The 24,390-nt window shown below is 35.8% G+C and overlaps 1 protein-coding gene across 1 annotated transcript in view; it reads left to right on the top strand.

Annotated features, from left to right (window-relative positions):
* LOC136028678 (uncharacterized) overlaps positions 1-24,390 on the top strand; it is a gene marked incomplete at its 5' end in the record, with an annotated part of 73,485 nt that continues 49,095 nt past the window's right edge. The window contains 5 exon segments of the mRNA XM_065706506.1: positions 1-49; positions 9,565-9,768; positions 17,317-17,367; positions 18,346-18,476; positions 21,965-22,064. Of these exon segments, the coding sequence (XP_065562578.1) occupies positions 1-49; positions 9,565-9,768; positions 17,317-17,367; positions 18,346-18,476; positions 21,965-22,064 (535 nt within the window).

The raw sequence follows: 24,390 nt of genomic DNA on the forward strand, positions 1-24,390 counted from the left end.
GAAAAAGATCGGAATACGAGAAAGTATAAAGTCACGTAAACCCAGACAGGTATTATATCTAGCATATTTTGTTGTCAGTTGGGTAGCCCTGCTCTAATTTTTGGGTAAGGTTTATTAAAGACTATTCAGGTAGCTAAGAAATAAACCTACCTATCTAGCCAGAATTGCATCTTCAACCCAAATTTAACATTCAGTTTTGTTAGAAATGAACTTACCCTCACTCTTATATAGCCTATACCAATTCAGGGCTGGCCTATATTCCAATTCAAAGTAGCCTATATAGGCTATTTGTACATTAGGGAGGTGAATGTATAGTTCATTTTTGATGCACAGGATGCAACTCTGATTATAGAGGAGAGTTTGAACTTTACTGTCCCTGTTAATTTGCAAATAGGCTATTTACCCTGAATACAGTGTAATATTCCCTGAGGTACAATTCCAGTGAATTGACTTCTTGCTATCTCGGAAAGGGTTTAGGTTAGGAAAATGAAACTATTAGGGATGGGTCTACAGGCTAGAGTATGTCCTGGGAAGGTATTTTAAAGTACCCACCTCTGCTCCTTCTCCCTCTAGAGGGCCCTGAAATTTGCCTTTTTTTCTGCCTTTAGTTCTGAAAATGCAATTCCTGTTATTTGAGTAGAAGTTTGAGTCATATCAGTGTTTTTTTTTTTTTTTCAAAATTTAGGATATATATTTGCATATCTTTAAAACCTTATAAAATGGAATTGAGCAAAGTTATGAAGCTGAAAACAATTTTGTTGTACTTCAATTCAGCAGAGGATCTATTTTGCAAGGTTTCACTGTTATAACACACATATTTTTAAAGGTCATCAGAGGTCAGGGCCCTCTAGAGGGAGAAGGATAGGGGGTAGTTGCTTAAAAATGCCTTCCTGGGACATAGTTTAGCCTGTAGATTCATTCCTGAAAGTTTCATTTTCCTAACCTAACCCATTTCTGAGATAGCCAAAAGTGAATCAACTATAATTTTACCTTCCCTGAATATATGGTGTAAATATATGACCATTCCACTACATAAGGAGAAATGTTAAGTAAACAATTCTTACTTCATAATGTGCAAAATAATCCTAGCTAACATATTTTCCAACAGTTTGAGTTCTTTCACTGTATTTCCAGTTTTTTATTTGTATTTTTCAATAATTATGTCTATTCTCTAAGCCTTGAAAATTGTTCATAAAACAAACACCCATGAACCATGTAGCTAATTTAAACTGACTTAAGCTAATATATCAATATTTCCCTATTAATATCTTTTTGGGCAATGGTAGTGATGGTGTTTAATTTTTATGCATAGACTAGGCTATTAGAAAATAGATAAATGCAGTCAAATCTAGGCTATGTTTATTTTTCACAATACTGTTAAAAGAAATTGTGCAACATTGAAAGAAGTGATGATGAGGGTTCTCCTGCTAGAAAATATGTTAACTAGGATTGTTTTGCATATTATGAAGTAAGAACTGTTTTCTTAACATATCTCCTTATGCAGTGGAATGATCATGCATTTACACCTTGGTATTATAGAAATCACATTTTAATACAACACAATGGTTTCCAGAGAAAGTGCTAAGCTTGCTTTTCTGGATGAACTACTATTTATTGACACTTCACTCTACTTTTACTTTGGCTGACTAATATTAATAGACACTTCACTCTACTTTTACACTTTCCTTTTGAGGGGAAGGGGTGTTACTCTTGCTTGTTCAATTCACCTCAGATATTGATTTACTTTATAGGTTGAGCCTTTTGACTGGCTTCATTCAGTAACCAGTACAGGTTATGTGGGGGGGGGGGCAATTTGGTGCTCTGTTGGGATCAAGCAACTAGTGCTTGACATAGGTACTGGTGTGTGAAATACTGGGCTGTGATTGTGACTTAGTGGCTGTGGATGGTTCTAATCTGGTGTTTTGTGAGATGGGGTAAGGGCCATTCCAGGTAGACTTTGTGGTGCTGTTGATGTCTATTTATATGGGGTAATCTTAGAACTGGTGATGGAAGCTGGTGACATGGTATCTTTATGTGGTGCCTGTTTCTTCTGTAGGCTGCCCCTTCATTGGTCTCAACTATGTAGGATCTTGGATTTATGTGGGCTATTCTGACAATGCCAGTTTTTCATAGTTTACTATGGATTTGTGCCTGGCTTTGTTGTCCAATTTGTAATGGCATCAGTTCTTTTGAGTGTCAGTCATGATGTTTGACCTGTCATGATTGCTGTTTAATCCAATTTCTTTGAACTAGATTGTGGTGGATGATCTTTGGTACAAGTAGCTCTTTTGTGCACAGAACTATCTTCAGATAGTGTATGACTTGATGTGCATATGTATTGCATCCCAATCTGTCAACTTCAAAGAAATAACTGTAATAGTCAACAGTAATGAGGTAATATTATCTGTTTCTGTAGAAGATGTTACACCCAATTTTTTCCCATGGCAAGTGAGGGATGTCATGTGGCATCAAGGGTTCTTTTTGGTTTGAATTTTGGTATTTGGTGCATGTATAGCAGTGTCTTATGTGCTGTTTGATGTCTTTTGTCATTCCTGGCCAAAAAACGACTGAGCATGCTTGCTGCTTAGTCTTTTTGATGCCCAAATGTGATGCATGTATACAGTTGAGAATTTCCATGTGGGAGTTCTTGGGTAAGACTAGGCAATCTCCTTTTAGAATGATATTGAGGTCATGTCTTTTAGTATGATTATTAGGTCATGTCTGACATTCCAGAATGAGCTGATGGTTGGTGAGAGGTCTCTTCTGGTTTCTGGCCAACCCCTTTGAATTGTCTTAGTGAGCAGAATCATTTTGAGCATCACCTGTTGTCTCTTGTTTGAGCTTTTCAAGTCTGCTGTTGCTGATTGGTAGTAGCAACATCACTGAGTTTATGTATGATTCAATCTCCTTTTGCATTGCTGTATCCTCTTTAGGAATATATAGGTGTAACAGGGCATTAATGGCCCTAATATGTCCTGGTTGAACTTTACTGAAGCAAGGATGCTAAGGCTGTTTAAAAAAAATTTGTATATATTTATATATTATACATTTGTATATATTGTAAAATTTGTATATATATATATATATATATATATATATATATATATATATATATATATATATATATATATATATTCCTGGATATAGGGCTGAAATATCCACTGAATTGATTTCCACAGTCTTGAAAAGATTTTCCGTATTGTTTCTACTTTGTGTTTGTTTGCAATAAGGCATATGTCAACAGGGATTTCTTTGTCTGGGCAGAATGTTACTGTGAAGCCCTATGGTTGGGTTCTCAGCATTGTTGATGTCTTGTTTAAGACTTTGACATTGATTGATTAAGGACTACTTCAAGAGGCTTGTGAACAGATACGACCCTGAATTTCTTGCCATAGAGGTAATGATGATAGTGCATGCATCCAAAAAGGATGACATAAAGTTCTTTTTCTATTTGCAAATGGTTCTGTTTGGTGGCATTCAGTGCATGTGATGTAAAAGAAACTGGTGTCTCATTTTGAATAAGAATGGCTCCAAGGCCAAACTTCAAAGCTTCAACTTGTAGCTCAATGTTCCCTGCTGTTAGATCAAATGATGCAAGGGAACTGTTGATGGATTCTTTGATGTTGGTAAAGGCTGTTTCATGTTGCTGCTCCCACTTAAGCTATTGTTGTTTTGCTAGATCATGTAGTGGCTGGTTTAGTGATGACAGGTTGGGGATATACCATGCAAGGTAGTTCATCATTCCTAGTACAGTTTTAAGTTCATCTTTGGTAGATGGGGGCCTCATTTCTTTTAGTGCACTGACCTTTTGTAGATCTGGGTGAATGCTATTTTCTGATATTATGTGTCTGAAGTCTGGTATGCTTTTGTGTCCAAAGATGCATTTCTCTGGGTTGAACTTGACAGTTTTCTTGCATGCCTGGATTAACACACTGCAGACATTGGCATCATGCTCTTCTATGATTTTTCCTGATAAGATGATGTCATCAACTTTGACAGACAACCCTTTGATACAATTAAGTGTCTTTTCCATGCATCTCTGGAATTCATTCCATGATGAGATTAGACCAAACAGCATGCATTTGAACTTGTATTAACCATATGGTGTATTGAATGTTGTTAATTGAGATGAATCCTCATCAAGGATGAGAGACCAGTATCCATGGCGGGCATAAAATTTTGTGAAGAACCTAGCACCAGAATGTTTTAGTATTGCTTCCTCAAATGTTAGTATTGGGTGGTGGGGTCTTTTGATAGCCTTGTTTAAGTCATGCAGGTCAATGCATACCCAGAGGCTTTTTGACCACAACTGCTGCTTTCACCCAGTCTGTGGGGTAAGAGACTTTTTTTTATTGACACTAAGTTTTTCCATTCTATCTAGTTCCTCCTTGAATCTGTCCTGGAGGGCCATCAGGATGCACCTGGCTGGTATGTTCTTTGGTTCAGCTCCTTCTTTGAGAGTAATGTGACACTCTCCTTCAAGTTGTCCAATACCTTTGAAAACGTCTTGGAATTCATCTATGAAAGAGGTTGACTTTGATATTGTGTTTTCGACTGCCAGTATCAGCTTGATTAATTTCAGTTTTCTGCTAGTTTCAAAGCCTAGGATTGATATGGGGGCGACTTTCACTACAAAAATTTACTTTAGATTAGTATTATGATTTTGTGTTTTTGCGACAAGCATTGATGCTTACTGCTATTCGTGATAATAAATAAATAAAATAAATAAAAAAAGGGTTATGTTCCATTGGTGTATACACAGGTGAGGCAGCAGACAATAAGGAACCTGCTTGGAGAAGTTTTTCTCTGACCTTTGCTGAGGAGACACCACACACAAGTCTGTCTCTTATTGTTTCTTCTCTTATGTCTGCTGTGGAATAGGCACAGTCACAAGCCAACAACTTTGGATCAGTTATGTATTGATCCACAGATTCACCATCATTTTGATCATGTTTGTGAAAGAGGTACCTTGAGAAAACTGTGTTACATTGAGGATTGAAATGTTCACTAAATTTGTTCAAGTATACTTCAATCCTGTCTTTTCATCAGCTGCAATTGTTAAGGTGATAAAGATGTCTCACTCTTTATCTCCCATCCATATTAGTAGAAGGCACATTGGGTTTTTTCTGTCTTTCCACTGAGGGGTCCTTGGAACATTAGGCTTGCGTGGATCTTGAATCTTGTCCTTCCCTCTTACAGGTTGTCAGTTGTCCTGTCCATTGCAGGGTAAGGGATGTTGTTTTTCTTTCTTTTTCAAAGTGTTTCTGACACCATGTGAAGTTTGAACATTTATTATGGATAAGTATTAACCCAGGTCACCTAGAATAGAAAGAGATCAGAATATTACAGTATATAGGCTATAGGGGTGAGGGTGAAGTTCATTTCTTATGCAAATGTATGTTAAATTTGAATTCAGTATACAATTCTGATGGTAAATGTATGACAGTTCATATTATTGACTTACCAATAAAGTGAACATACCATTTAATGAATTTTTTTATGCTCTTTACAAATATAATAATTGCTTCTATTGCAAATTCAAATTTAATCACTTTTTGACCTAAACTAACTTTATTATAAATGATTTTGGAACTGAGAAAATGTAGCATTATTTAGTCAAAAACGACCAAGAAAACAGCAGTGAGAAAACATAGTATTATTTTGTCAGAAAATAATACTTTAATTTAACCTCATACCTTAATTAATTTAAACTTCATGCTTTGAACTTATACTTTAATTGAAAATATGCCATTTTTAAGAGCTCAAAAAGTGCTTAAATTTGAATTTGCAATAGAAGTGACTATTATATTCATAAAGAGCATAAAAAAAGGCATCAAGTGGTATGTTCACTTTATTGGTAAGTCAATAATATGAACTGTCACACATTTACTTTTCTGACTATAGAGGTAAGTGTATTTCTTAGCTACCTGAATAGTCTGTTAATATAAACCTTACCCAAGTGTTCTAGGCTAGCCTACTAGGTCTAGTCCCAATCCTAATTTTTAGATTAGTGTGTAGTTTTAAATATTTTTAGTGGCTGGTTATATCTTTTAGAATGTTTAGTAGGCTATACTAGTCCTGCTCATACAGTTTAAGCTGCCCAAAAACAGGAAAAAAGAAAGCATAGGCTAGTAGGAGGCTAGGCTTACATTAGCATTAGGTAGGCTAATCCTAGCAAATTATCTAATTCCATCAATGACAATTCCCAAATCTTTCTCTGCTGCAGAAGAGTCAATCAATTGTCTGAAGCCATTCAAGGGGGGGGCAGCTGTATTGGGCACCATGGCTTGTGTGATGTGGCCATGGGGCTAACCACTCTGTTGAAATTTTCTGCTTTTATTCACCTTTTTTGCTTATATTTTAGATGGGAAGGGGGCACTGTAATTAATTTTTTTTATTCATAAAAGCCCATCTTTTTTCTCATAGCTTGTGGAGCATTATTAATTAAAATGTTAGACCCATCAGGCATTGTTGGAACAATTCCCTAGGTGACTTGGTGTTGTAGTGAGTTGTAAGTAGAAGTGGTTGTAGCAAACTAATAGAATGAAATCAATTAGAAGTGACACATACCTGTGAGGAGACAGGTTCAAATCTTTGGAGACAGAAGCCAATAAGGACTCCTCTTCATTTGAATTCTTTTCTGATTCTATTTCTTTAGTACCTTCAATCAAATCTGTTTCCCTGCAAGGTGAAGGCTTGGCTCTAGGGAGCAGAGCTGTGTAGCCTAGACTAGAAAATTAAAAAGGTGCTCTTTAGACTTGAGCCTCTTTTTTTGGTCTTAGAATCTAGTAATATACTGCTGAAGATGTATACCCCTCTTTCCTGATATAATTGTATTACCAGGAATTATTATTTTGGGAAACATCATTAAATAGTGGATTGAACCATGTTTTATCTATCTGATTTTCATCTTGCAGTATAAATCTACCCAATTTTTACCCTAGCATATTTAACAAATTATTTAGTAATTATATCAGGGTACAGAACCAACTGATTAGAATTATAATTTGGTTGTAGGTTTTAATATTTAACATGTGCTTGTTCCGAGATTCACATCAAATAAATAATGAAATAGGCTATTTAAATCTAAAATTTTGATATTATAACTCTCTAAATTCTTATTCAATTTGCTTTAGTTACCCATGTTTTCTCTTTTCTTTTTTTTCTCTCTTCTTCATTTTCAAATTTTTGTGGTTACGGTCCTCAACAAGTTCGCTTCCAGGATCTTTATCATTATTGGTGTTATATTTTAGTTTTATTTGAATAAATTGAATTGAATTGAAGTTTCATATAAAGTTTTCATACAATTTTCCACTGTGAAGCTTCATCAAACAGTTCATGGTAACAAACTGTAGTAATGAGTGACCCGGCTCAATTTTAACCAAAACTCTAAAAAATGGAATTTTGATACCAATAGTTACATAAAAAAATTGCATTTTAATGCTGATTTTAAATATATAACTTTCATCAAGATTAGTCTTATCTATCAAAAGTTACGAGCCTTTGAAAATTTGCCTCATTTTAGAAAATAGGGGAAAACACCCCCTAAAAGTCATACAATCTTAACGAAAATCACACCATCAGATTCAGCATAGCAGAGAACCTGATTATAGAAGTTTCAAGCTCCTATCTAAAAATGTGGAATTTCGCATTTTTTGCCAGAAGATAAATCACAGATGCTTGTTTATTTGTTTCTTTGTTTTTTTTTTCCCTGGGGTGATTGTATCGACCCAGAATGTCGCGAGAGGGCTCATTCTAATGAATTTTGAAAGAAAAATTCTAATGAAAAGCATTAAAATGAATTTCGCATTTTTTGCCAGAAGATAAATCATAGATGCGTGTTTATTTGTTTCTTTGTTTTTTTTCCCTGGGGTGATTGTATGGTCCTAGAATGTCGCGAGAGGGCTCATTCTAACGGAAATTTATAGTTCTATTGCCCTTATTAAGTGACCAAAAAAATGGGGGCACCTTGGCCCCCTCCCACGCTCATTTTTTCCCCAAAGTCACCAGATCAAAAATCTGAGATAGCCATTTTATTCACCATAGTCAAAAAACCTAATAACTTTGTCTTTGGGGACGACTTACTCCTCTGCAGTCCCCATGTGAGGGGTTGAAAGTTACAAACTTTGACCAGTGTTTCCATATAGTAATGGTTACTGGGAAGTGTACAGACGTTTTCAGGGGGATTTTTTTGGTTTGGGAGGGAGAGTTGAGGTGAGGGGGGTTATGTGGGAGGATCTTTCCATGGAAAAACTTCTCAAGGGGGAAGAGACTTTCAATGAACGGGCTGCAAGATTTTTTAGCATTGTTTAAAAAAAAATATGAAAAGTTGTTTCTACTGAAAGTAAGGAGCAGCATTAAAACTTAAAACGACTAGAAATTATTGCGCATATGAGGGGTTTACCTCCTTGTAATACCTCGCTCTTTACGCTAAAGTATTTTTAGTAATTTCAACTATTTATTCTATGGCCTTTGTGATTGAAGGGTCATTTTTAAGGAATTGGGACAGAATTTAAGCTTTAGTGTAAAGAGCAAGGTATCGACGAGGGGTGAGCTCCTCCATATTCGTAAATAAAAGCATACGAATATAGAAGTTCGTTATGTAAGTTAATTCGTAAATTACATCTATTTTTTACTAATGAAAATGTTCGTAAAAAAATTAAAAGTTCTAGTTGCCTTTTTAGTAATCAAAAAATTGGAGAGCAATTAGGCTTCCTCCCTCTCTCCGTTTTTCTCAAAATCTTCCGATTAAAACTATGAGAAAGCCATTTAGACAAAAAAAAATTAATATGCAAATTTTGTTTTAATTATTTATGTGTTGAGAGCCATGATCAAAACATGCATTAATTAAAAAAACGTCCAGAAACTAAATAAAAAAACAAGTTTTTTTAAATGAAAGTAAGGAGCAACATTAAAACTTAAAACGAACAGAAATTACTCCATATATGAAAGGGGCTTTTCCTCCTCAACGCCCCGCTCTTTACGCTAAAGTTTTTTACTGTTTTAAGAAGTAGAGTTAAGAGAAAGAGTCAAACTTTAGCGTAAAGAGCGGGGCGTTGAGGAGGAAAAGCCCCTTTCATATAAGGAATAATATCGGTTCATTTACAAGTTTTAATGTCACCCCTTACTTTCGTTTAAAAAAAAAAAAAACTTTTTTTTATTTAATGTGAAGAAGGAAGCTCTGGTGAAAAGTTTTAAATTATTTTTCTTTAATTAACTCTTTTGAATTTTGAAGACATATTTGTATATTCAAAAGTTCTATTTTATTCCTTGTCTATATTATATTATCATTACTTTGGAGCTTATTCATAACTGTTCAAAAATGCAATCTGATATCTATTTAATACCTTTTTTATTATGACTATCACGATCATGATTTTTTAAGAATGTTCAGACATACAAGAAAAGATTTGCTCTCTCGCTCTAAATAATTTACACTTAGTTTAAAGCAGTAATGTAGCTTTCTTTGTGTATTTTCTCTGTTACAGGTTGTGGAGGAAGTCTGATAATATACTGTTTTTTATTTGCACTAAATCTAATTATTTATTTGACATTTGCTTTAAGGATTTAGGACCCAAAGATAGTTTATTGTTTGGAAGAAAGATACATGAGCTACCACTAGAGAGTGTTAAAGTTGGCCCAGATCAAGATTACATGTTTGAAATTCCGTCATTTGTTGTGACTTGCTGCCAGAAGATTATCAGTAATGTTGAGACAGAAGGCTTGTTTAGAAAAGCAGGATCAGCAAAGAGACAGAAAGAAGCCAAGGCATGTTGTTTAGTTAAAAAAAAAGATTGGCATAAGTATATTTTATCTTTCATTTATTTCTTAGATTAAGATAACAGCACTGAGTACTAGCTTGTCATGCAAAACATGGTTATCTAAGAAAAAATGAATATAATAACAAAAAAGACAAAAACTGACTGCTTAGCACATAGAGCTAAGTATTATCTTCTATATTTTAGATGCAGGTTATATTTATATTATATAAATATAATTTATATTTTAATTATATTTGATGTTTCCAAATAGCTGTAGAAGCACAATAAAATGCATATGTTACTGTAGATTGAAATTTTAAGACTATTTAAATTGCTTTTGCTGCAAATGTTATTTAATCTGATATATGGTTTAAGTTGATTCATGTTGAATTAGATGTCACTTCCTCAGAGTCACTACTGTCTCTATTAGTTGGTTCTATAGGGGTTTATATCATCATTATCGTATTACTAAAACTATGATGTATTGCAGTTTTTAGCCATAAAATCTGCAGCTAGAATATTATTTTTAACGCTTGCAATCTAAATAAGAGCTAGAAGCTTCTCATTTTCTACTTGAACTTTTATTCTGTATTGCAGAGACCAAGTACTGAGTAAACAAGTGTCTAATGTTTGTCTGCCAAAAGGGGAACTATAATAACCATATAGAGATAAAAAAAATTATGATAAAATTTCTGCAGCATGGCTGAATTAAAAAATTCAGATAATTGCTTAGAACCAACATCTGGGATCTTGTTAGGACTTCCCTTTTGGCTTAACTTTCCCCGTTTGTTTTCACTAAAAAAAACTCAGTGACTCAAAAGGACCCTTTTTCCAACAACATAGTTTTAGTATACTCTACAAACAGAGCTCCATAAGGATGGTTGGTTTCTTTTTCCTTTTTGATTCCTTTTTCATGTATTCTTTCTTCATAACACGCCTACCCTACATTCAATATGAATTATTGAAATCAACTGATTGATCATCTGCAATCTGATTGATAATCAACTGATTTTCATTGACTGTCAGTGGTGAATGTCAACAGGACAACAGGAATTGATTGCAATAAGCCATTCCAAATGCAAGGCTGATTTATTCAAATCATCAATTACCAGTGTGTGAAAGTTATTTTGCAATAGGGCTCAGCAGGGAAGTAACTAAAATAAAACTGAATGTCTTAGAGAAGCTTATACTTTTGGAATATGGATTTCAGTTTGCAGGTTTTCATCTGTGTTTCTTGTGCATTCAAGGAGGAGATACTGCAAGGTTTCTAAAAGTCAAGCTATAGAGCATACAGTTTGAATTGCTGTGCTATTTCCATCCATACTCTTCTTGTTTCAGTATTACAGCTAAGTTTTTTTTGAGTAATCAATTTTATTATATTATAAATTATTATAGTCAAAAAAGAAATCACTAAAAGCACAAACACATACCACACAACTAAACATAAAAAATATAAACTATAAAAAATAATAAATAATATATAAAATATAATAAATAACATATATTATAATAAGTAATATATATAATATAAAAACAAAAAAGAAAGATAGAAGGAGAAATGAAGACTGTTTTCATACTTTAGTAATTAATATAGAAAAGTACTTGAATGAGGCGTTAACCCTACTCGTTAATATCCATCCAATTACGTAGGTCCAACAGCATAGCCACGCACGTTCAACTGCAAAGATTAATCTATGGACAGGCATTATATTATATTATATTACATTTTATTAGTATTATATAGTTATTATTTATTATGTTATATATATACATAATTCTATTTCATTATAAATGATTTTATTAAACGCCTTTGAATATTGCCATTGCAGGTGGGAGGTGAACAATTCTTCTATTTAATGTTTAATTGGAAACCCAAGCACCTATAAAAAAAAGCAATCAGCAAAAGCAAGCAATAAATAAGCACTATGCAATAACCACAGGCAGCAAGCAGGGGTGGGTATTTAGCTGGGTCCCAACATTGCATCTCCCTTCTTCACAAGTTGAGCTCGTAGTCGCGGAACTTCTGAGGGGCCTTGCGATCGCGTGCAGATCTACGAGGAGATTCAGCAGGGCGTTCTGTTCCAAGTGTCTGAGGCACATGGCGGACACTTGGCAGGAGTTCGGATTCAGTAGCTGGTGGGCTGCTAGCTTTGGAGAGCTTTTTACCAACGCCAGGGTTTGCAGATCTCGAAGCTGGTTAGCTTTGTACATTCCCCTGAGGCGGGAGAGTTGTAGGTGACATCGATCCCGCTGGCTCGCGACTATCGGGTAGATCCACCCTTTGGTGGTTTCCCGAAACAGGCTCAGAGCGTGGGACAGTATCTTTCGCATTTCTACGGTATATGTCCCCAGCTTCTATTTTGACGTGGTATGATCTGGGGGCATCAGCTGCTGACAGAACTCTTCCTGGTTCCCATTCTTTTCCCGGAACCACCTTGATCCAGACAGGTTGCCGAGGCTGTAGGCTGCACGTATCTTCTGTTCCACGATCGAAATACTTTTTTGCAGGTTTTGATGGTAGTATCTAGCTTCCTTAAACTCTACTGATGGGACAAGTTTTGGTTTGTACAGCTTGGGATGAGCTGGCAGCATGGACCTCAACTGTCTGCTCATAAGTAGTTGAGCAGGGGATGCCAGGCTATCAACTGGTGTGTTCTGATATTCAAGGAATGCAAGGTATGGCTCAGTTCCACTCTGGTAGGATTTTTCAATAATCCATTTCGCTGTTTGCACAGTTTTTTCTGCTAAACCGTTAGATTGCGGATGGTGGGGGATGGAAGTGATGTGTTTGATTCCCCACTCTTTTTCAAATGTACTGAACTCGGCTGAAGAAAACTGTGGGCCATTGTCGGTCATTAACATTCTGGGAATGCCGAAACATGCGAAATGTGGCTTCATCTTTTGGATGACTGCTTTGGAGGTCATGCTGGTGAGTTTGTCCACTTCAAAATAGCGGCTATAGTAATCGACTATGATCAGATGTTCCTCCCCCCTGAACGAGAAAATGTCAGCTCCGATACGTTCCCAGGGGTATTCAGGTAGCTCCGTGTTGACAGAGGGTGCTTCCGAGGTTGCATTTGTAAGCGGCCACAAGTGATACATTGGCTGATCATTTCTTCAATGTTTCTGTTGATACCAGGCCAGTAGACGATTGATCTGGCCCGTTGTTTCGTTTTCTCCATTCCCATGTGTGAGTGGTGTAGTTGTTGCAGGATCTCTCTGCGCACTGTCGCCGGGATGCCGATTTTGTCTCCTTTTAGAACAATACCGTTGGCTATCGATAGCTCATGATGGGTGTTCCAGTATTTCTGAATTTTCTCAGAACAGCTGGACCTGGTTTCTGGCCATCCAGTGATGATGGTGCTGGTTAGAGAGGATAGTTCGGGGTCGGATTCGGTTGATGATTTAATGCACAACAGTCGACTGTCACTCATCGGTACGTTCTTGAATAGGGTATGAACAAAGACTTCTGTCTCTCGTTGAATTCTGCGTCCGTCTCAGGAGTGGGAGGTGTGAAAGAGCATCGGCCACAGGGATGCTTGTTCTGGGCACGTGTTCAACTGACAAGTTGTACGGCTAAATCTGTAGCATCAGACGTTGCAGTCGTGGAGGCGCAACTGAAATGCCTCGAGATAGGATGGATTCGAGTGGTTTGTGATTGGAGAGAACCTTGACTGGCTGGCCATACACACATTGGTGGAAATGCTTGCATGCGATGGCAATGGCCAGTGCTTCTTTTTCAATCTGTGAGTATTTTTGCTCGGCTGATGAAAGCGATCTTGATGCAAAGGCACAGATTCCACCGTCGCACGTTAATGTAGCTCCAAGGCCATGCTGCGACGCGTCAACTTTCAGTACAACATCCTCAGAAGTCGGGTTGAAGTATTTTAGATTTTCGCAAATGCTGTTCTTGACATTGGCGAACGCTTTGTCGTGCTCTGAGGTCCACTGGAAACTGCCGTCAGTTCTGGGCTCTTTTAAAAGAGTTCCGAGTGGGTGGTTGAATGTTGACAGATTCGGGATATATTTGCCAAGGTAGTTGACCATACCCAGCAGCGATTGTAACTCTTCAGGTCCCTTAGGTTTGGGCATTTGGCGAATGGCAAGAATTTTATTTGGGTCTGGTTTGATACCTTCCGAGGTCAATATGTGCCCAAAGTATGGAATTTCTGTCTTGCCAAAGATGCATTTTTCTCTGTTGAAACGAACACCTTTTTCACGCGCGACTTGTAAAGTTTTCTCCAGGTTGCTGTCGTGCTCCTCGTCTGTTGCTCCATGGACAACAATGTCGTCGATAAGGAGGCCCAGACCTGCCGTCTCGATAAGCTCAGCAAATATTTCTTCCATCTTTCTTTGGAAGTCGTCCTGGGCGCAATTCAGACCAAAGGGATATCGCCGGAAGCGAAACCTTCCAAATGCTGTGTTAAAGGCAGTTAGATTAGCTGACTCATCGTCGAGTTCCATGCTCCAATAGCCATGGCGTGCATCAAGCTTAAAGAATTTCTTGGAATTGGCGCATTTTATGGCAACATCTTCGAATGTTGGTATTGGGTGGTGCGGTCTCTTGATGCATTTGTTCAGGTTTCTAGGGTCCAGGCACAAACGGAGACTTCCGTCGGGCTTCTCAACAATGACTATTGAATTAACCCATTCCGTCGGTTTTGATACTTTCTCGATAACGCCAAGGGGCTCGAGACGGCCAAGCTCTGCTTTGAATCGATCCTGCATGGATATAGGGATCCTTTTTGGTGGCTGTACTGTAGGCTGACAATTCTCCTTCAAGTAAATGTGGCATTTACCTTCTAGTTTTCCAATCCCTTGGAAGACGTCCTCGTACTCAGAAAGGATTCTGTCGACAGTTTGATCTGGCTTCTTGGTAACCTCATTCAAGAATTTGATCAGGCCTAGTGAGACGCTTGCGTTCTTGCACCAGAGAAGTTGTTTAGCGGTACTGACGATGTAGAATTTGTGGACCTCTGGATCTTGGTTGTCTTTTCTTTGGAGTTTCAGGTTGCAGGTTCCTAGTACTTTGAGTTTGCCATCACAATAGGAGGTAAGTATATCAGAGGTGTTAAGCATAGATCGCTGTGGGTCTAGCATGCTATAGATTTGTGACGGTAGCACGTTGACTTCGGCGCCAGTGTCGATTTTGAAGTTCACACGAGTGTTTTGTTCAACTAGTCTGATGGTAGTAATCGTGCTGCTCTCAGCAGCACTGTCTATGGAGTCTATGAAAAATTCTGAGATTGCCGCACAGTCTTCAACAACCATCAGGCGATCATGCTGGAAATTATGGACTGATTTGCTCCTACATGCACGGGCGAAGTGGTTTAATCTACCACATTTCGAACATTTTTTTCCTTTTGCAGGGCATCTGTGTTCATTACTGTATGGGCCACCACAGAAATAGCAATCTTTGTTTGCTCTTCTATTAGTTACTCTGCTACCAACTACATCAACTTCCTGTTTGATAGTCTGCTTTGCTTCATCATGCATGGTTTGTAGTTGTGCTTGGGTTTCCTGGAATGTTCTGCATATCAGGACAGCTCTGTCCAAAGTTAGGCTCCCACCTTCAGCAAGAAGTCTTTCTCTGAGCCTATCATTCTTCAGCCCAAAAATGAGTTGATCTCTCACCATCTCATCTTGCTGGCTGTAGCTGCAATTCTGTGCAACTAGCTTGAGATCAGTAATGTACTGTTCAATGGTTTCAAACTCTTTCTGGTTCCAGTTGTGGAACTTGAAGCGTTCGAAGGTGAGATTGGAAGAAGGCTCAACATGGTTTTTGAACAGTCTTAGGTACTCAGTTGGATTGTTTTCACTGGCATCCGGAACAACAAAGGTACTAAAAATGTCTCTGTCCTTCTCTCCTACCCATATGAGGAGGTAAGAGCACTTCACTGCATTATATTTTCCATTCAAGGGGCCACTGAACATTAACTCCACATGCTTGAAGAACCTTGTCCAGGCATCTTTCAAGTTAGGCTGGTTCCAGTCGATGAATGGAGAGGGTGTAGATGGGTCCATTGTTCTGACACCATGAACAATTCTTCTATTTAATGTTTAATTGGAAACCCAAGCACCTATAAAAAAAAAGTAATAAGCAAAAGCAAGCAATAAATAAGCACTATGCAATAACCACAGGCAGCAAGCAGGGGTGGGTATTTAGCTGGGTCCCAACATTGCAGGAGGAAGGATGGCTTTTAACAAGGCTGGTCATTTCTAATTGCACCTTTAAGCATGATTGAATGTTTTGATGCAGGTTGATAGACTTTGCCGTATCTGCAACAAAAAATGTCCACTTTTTCATCATAGTGAATGCCTAAATGGCTTGGAATATTTAAAAAAGCACTTTGATATTCTGTTTGGTTTTCATATCAAGTACCTTCCTTATTTCCCATAAGTTTTACTGTTTTCATGTTATAATTGTAATTTTAATAGTTTTCTAGCAGTTTGAAACTTGAGGAGATTGGCATCTTTTTCAAATACAGAATTGACAGCTTTTAATGATTCAATTATTACTGCCAGCTCAGCCACCAAAATTGAGGACTCATGGGGTAGGGATTTTAATTGACATAACTGGAAGTTATTACTGCAGCAGTAGGTTTGATGTCTACTAGGAACCAATCTGTATATACATGCAAATTATTTATGAACTCTGTGGCTTTCTTTCATAAAAATTATGCTCTTCTTGACTCAGTAGCTAAACTCTCCTTTATTTTTTCTATAAGGTTAAGGTTCAGCGTTGGCTGGGAGAACTTTCGTGAATGTGGAAACACATTTCAACTTTTATATTATTCATGAATAATTCCAGATTAATTGTAGAAAACACTTACAATTTTGTATATGTAAAAATTGTATTGGCTATGCTATTCAAAATTGCACAATTCCCCCTAAACAGGGTAAGTGTGCCCCTTAGTTGCCAAATAATGTAATAGAGTTCTTGACTGTGTAAGAATGTGTCAATTTTTTTTTAGTTTTTACAAATCTTGGGCTCAAAATTTATATACCTCATTTTTTTTTCTTGGTGTCATCTTTTGTCTGTGTAGTTCTAAAAATGAAATTTTTATTAAAGAAATATTGAGGGAGAATAATTTCACAAAGAGTTTATTTTTAAGAAATCCTGTGACTCAAGACCTTCTATTCTTTTTACTGGCCTAAAATTTCACACAATAGAGTCAATCACATTTCAAAAAGACAGGAATATTGGCTCTTCGTTCTGAAATACGTTTAAGTAATAGTGTGATTGAATGACGAAAACGCGTCAAGGATGACAATAAATTCAGTTTTTCACAAAATTTTATTAATGATATATCTCAATATTTCTTCGATAGTCCTCCTTCATCCATGGATATTGAATTAAGTTTCTATAATTCATCTAATAACTGTTGTTCAACTATTATTATTTCACCTGGCATTGAATAATGGAGAGAATTTAAATGAAGAATTACATGTTATTGATGTTGCTTAAGTTTAATTAAATTAAGTTTAGGACGATAATGTTGATTAAGTTTCTATAATCCATCTAATAACTGTTGTTCAACTATTATTATTTCAGCTGGCATTGAATAATGGAGAGAATTTAAATGAAGAATTACATGTTATTGATGTTGCTTAAGTTTAATTAAATTAAGTTTAGGACGATAATGTTGATTAAGTTTCTATAATCCATCTAATAACTGTTGTTCAACTATTATTATTTCAGCTGGCATTGAATAATGGAGAGAATTTAAATGAAGAATTACATGTTATTGATGTTGCTTAAGTTTAATTAAATTAAGTTTAGGACGATAATGTTGATTAAGTTTCTATAATCCATCTAATAACTGTTGTTCAACTATTATTATTTCAGCTGGCATTGAATAATGGAGAGAATTTAAATGAAGAATTACATGTTATTGATGTTGCTTAAGTTTAATTAAATTAAGTTTAGGACGATAATGTTGATTAAGTTTCTATAATCCATCTAATAACTGTTGTTCAACTATTATTATTTCAGCTGGCATTGAATAATGGAGAGAATTTAAATGAAGAATTACATGTTATTGATGTTGCTTAAGTTTAATTAAATTAAGTTTAGGACGATAATGTTGATTAAGTTTCTATAATCCATCTAATAACTGTTGTTCAACTATTATTATTTCAGCTGGCATTGAATAATGGAGAGAATTTAAATGAAGAATTACATGTTATTGATGTTGCTTAAGTTTAATTAAATTAAGTTTAGGACGATAATGTTGATTAAGTTTCTATAATCCATCTAATAACTGTTGTTCAACTATTATTATTTCAGCTGGCATTGAATAATGGAGAGAATTTAAATGAAGAATTACATGTTATTGATGTTGCTTAAGTTTAATTAAATTAAGTTTAGGACGATAATGTTGATTAAGTTTCTATAATTCATCTAATAACTGTTGTTCAACTATTATTATTTCAGCTGGCATTGAATAATGGAGAGAATTTAAATGAAGAATTACATGTTATTGATGTTGCTTAAGTTTAATTAAATTAAGTTTAGGACGATAATGTTGATTAAGTTTCTATAATCCATCTAATAACTGTTGTTCAACTATTATTATTTCAGCTAGCATTGAATAATGGAGAGAATTTAAATGAAGAATTACATGTTATTGATGTTGCCAACATTTTGAAACAGTTTTTCAGAGAATTACCAGAACCTCTTGTACCTCGAAGTCTTCATGATATATTCATAAGGTAAGATTACCAGGGCTCCTATGTGGTCACTATTTCAACTAAAAGTCACTATTTGTCTCTATTTTCAAGAAATGGTCAGTAAAGTCACCTTTTTGTGAAAACGGCTAAGTTTTTTTCCACAAGCGTTTGTGTTTCCAGGCCAATGCCAACCCTATTTAGAGTGGAATGATATGAGAAAAAAAGTTTTTTTTTTTTTTATGCTGCACGGCTTTCACTTTCTGAGGCTGTTCCCAAGTATGTAGCCTGTCTCAGCTCAGGTGCGTTTTTTTGTCACCAGACAAAACATCGGTAGCTAACAAGGTAAGCTCCAATATTGGATTTTCCACCAAATTGGTAAGGCTGCAGTGCTACTCATTGTACATATTTTTATATGTACATATTGTTAATATATATTATTAGTTGTACATATTGTTTTGATCTCCACTCCTTTTGACTTCAGGTGTCTTCCTTTTAAAAATTATTATGGTTTAAGTTCTTTCCCTTTTTCAATGATGCCTTGTTGTGATACAGATGAAATATACGTTTGACTGTTCTTCTTCTTTTTCTTCTTACGCAAACTGTCATCGTCACACACATCTGGACGGCAAACAATAGAAAGGTGGTCGTTTTTTTTCGCCCCTTCCGTCGCCACCGTGCAGTTTATAAAAAAAGTTAAACAATATGTTCGGCATCACGCTTGCTAGTCACGCCACAACTGAACTTCCGACTTTTTTTCTTATCTTTGTCTTTCATGGTCTTCCACGTGAATTGAAGGCAACATGAGCAAATACAACACGACAGATGATTTATCATAATAAATGTAGACCTTGACATTCACGACAGCACAACAAATCTTTTTTATAATAATTCTTCTCAGTTAAGGACAGTTCACTGGCAAGCTCCAAAAAGCAAGGTAAGCTCCCTTCGGGAGTCTCAACCCACCGGACGGAAACTCTTGCTATGGATCTTTGAACAATATAATGGAGATAGGTCTATTTGAAAAAAAGAAAGCTACAAGAAAGGGTATTATAATTTCGTAGATAAAAGAAAAGAATTGCTTTGCTGTCCAATTAAGTCTAGCTTTAAGTCTTCATCGTTAAGCAAGGTAAGCTCCCTTGGGGGGGGTCTCAACCCACCGGATGGGAACTCTTGTTATTGATCTTTGAACAATATAATGAAGATTGGTCTATTTGAAAAAAGGAAAGCTACAAGAAAGGGTATCATAATATCCTAGATAAAAGAAAAGAATTGTTTTGCTGTCCAATTAAGTATAGCTTTAAGTCTTAATGTAATCACTACTTTGATTAGTTAATTTTTGTAGTATAATCATTGGTATTTTTAGGCCTTTTTGAGCAACTTTTGTTTTGGTTTTCGTTTAGAAATCAAGATTTTCCCCACATAAAAAAAAATCAAACTATAGTTTCATAGTTTACATTGAGAACCGCAACCCACACCTCGAGTGTACTTTTACATATGTTGATAGTACAATAATTCAACTTTTTTTTTCTTGAATCGTTATTCCCCTCTGGCACTTAATTAGAAACGTGATGTTTCCTCTTTTAACAATTAACGATTCAAATAAGTTTTACTAAAATAAAACAAAAATGTTTTGTTTTTTTTTCAGATGAAAATAATGAGCAACGTTAAAACTTAAAATGAGCAGATGTTAATCTATATATGATTGGAACCGCCCCTTTGTCAAGCCTCATTCTTTCTGCTAAAGTCTTAAACTTACCTCAAAAATATTTATCATTCAAATTCAGCGACCCTTGTGTTTGAGCAATATTTCTTAAAGAAATATGACAAACAGTCAAACTGTAGCGCAAAAGCAAATAACAAATACTATAGGTGAACAATGTGCATATTGCGTAACTTACAGGTCTTCCCTTAGGGAGAATGGGGTCTTATGTTATCCCAAAGGTATAGGTATTGGACTTTTCAAATATGCTGAATCGAATGTCTATCTCAAAATTTTTATCAGATGTCTTTGGGTAAAGGGGGACTAGTTACCCTCCAATATTTATCGTCACTTAAAAAAGTACTAGTAAGAACGGGAGTTTATGTCATCCCCACAGGCCTAGGTATGGGACTTTCTAACTATGCACAATCAAATGGTTATCTCAAAATTTTTATCACATGTCTTTGGGAAAAGAAGGGCTGTAGGAGGGGGGCTAGTTACCGTCCAATATTTTTAGTGACTTAAAGAGTGCGTTTGAGCTTCTGATTTCAGTTCGAATCAGCCATCTCCTGATCTTCTTGGACCATTGGCTCGACACGATCAAACAGAATAGGTATACAGCTGTGATCTTTCTTCATGCAAAAAAAAATACTAAGTAGAACATTTTGTAGCTAGGAGCTGGAAATCTATACAGTGGGGTCCTCTCATATGCTGCATCTGATGGCTTGATTTTCATCAAGAACGCTTAACGTCTTGGGTGGATCGTTTAACATATATATATATATACATATATATATATATATATATATATATATATATATATATATATATATATATATATATATATATATATATATATATTTGGAATCAGCATTAAAAGCCGATTCTTTTTATATACCTACTTTTATCAAAGTTCCGTTTTTATCAAAGAGTTTCGGTTACTATTGTACTGAGTCGCTCCTTACTTACAGTTTGTTACCACAAACTGTTTGATAAACTTTATATAAATTTTCCTATTTTTATTTTTCCTTTTAGAAAAAGTTTATTTGACGTTGTCCTTAATATATATCACCAAAATTTAATTTTTTTGAAAACAGTTTGCTTTACAACACAGGGATTGAAAAAGAGATTTTTAAAGTTTGTTCTAAATTGAAATTTGTATTTACAATATTTGCCTGAAACTCTGAGAAAGTGTTTGTTATGCTTTATTCATCTCCTGATTGCGATTAGAGTTTATACTTTTTCAGGAAAGGGGGGGGGGAATCTCAATCCTGGTGCCTAAAATGCTGTAGATGTCATCAGATATCTCAGAGCAGAATCCTAAGTCTCCTAGTGTGGTTGAGCCCGTTTCCAATCTTTACTTCGAAAAGCCCATAGGCTGCCTTTCGGTACGCCCGTGATATAATAATAAGAATAATACTAATAATTTATTTATAACCCACATCATAACAAGTTATGGCACTTGTGGAGTAACACAAAAAAAAAGAAAATGAAATACACTGCAAATAGAAAAAAAACTACGCTACAATGAGATTAACCGAACAGACGGACCAAAGGATGATAAGGCGATAAACGATAAAAAGCTGATTCCGACAACCTTCCATGTAGGAAGGCCAACTTTGCACTTATATCAGGGGCATCAAACTTACGAATTATCTTACCATTGCTATACCAAGGGGGGAAATAAAGTAAAAATTTACAATATCTGAGATAAAAGTGATATCTGATATCATGGATACTTTATTGCAATTGGTCTTTTTTGCGTAGCAACTAATGAATATTAAAACATTTGTTTTTATAATATAAAGTATTTTTAGTGAACTTTTTTTAGTTGTTCTCTGCTGAAGGAGAAGAAAGTTGAAGCGCTGCAATTGAGCTGTCTGATGATCTCAAATTTGACTGCACTTGCCACCTTGTGTTACGTTTGCCAGGTATTTTACATTTAATATAAATGGTTACTTTAAAATTATATTTAATATAAATGGCTACTTTAAAATTGTTGTTTATTTTGTTGTGATTTAGAAGCTGATATAGAAAATTATATTTCTCAATCTTTGTTTCCTGCTGACATGTCTATTCTTTTCATTAGTTTATTCCTTTTTTATTGCGCCTATAGATCATACTTGCAACTAAGTATTCTCACAATTTTCCCTTGCAGTTTCGTCAAATCGGCTTAATTTAAACTAAGAGAGTAAAATCTGTTTCTGACCTAAAATAAGTTATTTGCTTACCGAATGTATTACTGTTGCACTGATTTAACCTATTTTATTTTTTCTATTCTTTTTCACCAAAGCTGAACAGTGAGGAACAGAATAAAATAAGCAAAATATGGCCTTGGTTGCAAAGGTTCTAGAATTTACTTTCAACTAGCGGCTCCTTACAAATATTATATCTTGTTATATTGTAACTTATAATCGTTATAACTTATAGTATATTATAACGTTATATGTATAATATTATATATATAAAATATATTGTATATATATATATATATATATATATATATATATATATATATATATATATATATATATACATATATATATATATATAATATTGTATATATTATAAATCGTTATCTATCTATCTATATAAAAATAAGTTGTCTGTGTGTGGAGTGACGTCATGTTTGTGTGTCAACTGACGTCATGTTTGTCGACTGACGAAAGTACAGACCGGGACATCGGGACACAAATGACGACCGGGACACCGGCACATAGGGAATATAAATGACGACCGGGACACTCAAAGAGGAAGCGACCGGGACACAAGGAATGTTCGATTAGCAATCACCATCAAGACACTCAAAGAGAAATTACAGACCGGGACACCGGAACACAAATGACGACCGGGACACAGGGAATATAAATAACGACCGCGACACTCAAAGAGAAATTACAGACTGGGACACCGGGACACAAATGACGACCGGGACACAGGGAAACAACTACAACGGGGACGCCGGGGGCACAGGGAGATATATAAATGACGACGGGGACATAGGGAATGTTCGATCAGCAATCACGATCAACAAAGCTCAAGGGTAATCATTAGAATAATGAGATATAGATCTGAATACAGATTGTTTTTACCATGGACAATTACATGTTGCATGTTCAAGAGTCGGTAAACCTGACAATCTATTTATATGCATAGACAATGGGACAGCCAAGAATGTTGTATATTCGCAAGTTTTACGTAGTTAAAAATATATATATACTAGCTGTTGGGGTTGCGCTTCGCACCCCCCAACCCCTCCCGCGCGCGCAAGTCGTTATGCGCCATATTAGTTACGCGCCATTGTAGTTGTGTCCCTGTGTCCCACCTGTGAATATAGATAGATATGTATATATTTTTAACTATGTAAAACTTGCGAATGTACAACATTCTTGGCTGTCCCATTGTCTGTGCCCTATAAATAGATTGTCAGGTTTACCGACTTTTGAACATTCAACACATAATTGTCCATGGGAAAAACAATCTGTATTCAGATCTATACCTCATTATTCTAATGATTGCCCTTGAGCTTTGTTGATGGTGATTGCTAATCGAACATTCCCTGTGTCCCTGTCGTCATTTATATATCCCCCTGTGCCCCCCGGCGTCCCCGTTGTTGTTGTTTCCCTGTGTCCTGGTCGTCATTTGTGTTCCGGTGTCCCGGTCTGTAATTTCTCTTTGAGTGTCCTGGTCGTCATTTATATTCCCTGTGTCCCGGTCGTCATTTGTGTCCCGGTCGCTTTCTCTTTGAGTGTCCTGGTCGTCATTTATACTCCCGGTGTCCCGGTCGTCATGTGTGTCCCGGTGTGTAATTTCGTCAATCAACAAACATGACGTCAGTCGACACACAAACATGACGTCACTCGACACACAGACAACTTATCTATATCTATCTTCTATATATATAAAAATAAGTTGTCTGTCTGTCTGTCTGTGGATCAGGTGACGTCATGTTTCTGTGTCGGCTGACGTCATGAAATTAGTTGTCGTCATTTTTGCTTTGACGGTGACGTCATTAACGGTATTTAAGACATTTGTTCACGGAAAAATGTTTAATTGTAAAATGACTGAAGAACCTATTGGGTTTGGGATTTTGACTTGGATAAGGTCATCAATGCCTACCAGATTTAAGTTAAAAAAACAAAGGTTCGTCGATATGTACTTCATAGTGACGCTGAAAAATAAAGAAGAAAAAGAAAACTGAAAAAAGAAAAAAGGTAAAAAACTAAAAAAAAACTAAAAAGAAAAAACACTTAAAGA

This window comes from Artemia franciscana, chromosome 7, assembly GCF_032884065.1.
Source record: "Artemia franciscana chromosome 7, ASM3288406v1, whole genome shotgun sequence".
NCBI lineage: Eukaryota > Metazoa > Arthropoda > Branchiopoda > Anostraca > Artemiidae > Artemia > Artemia franciscana.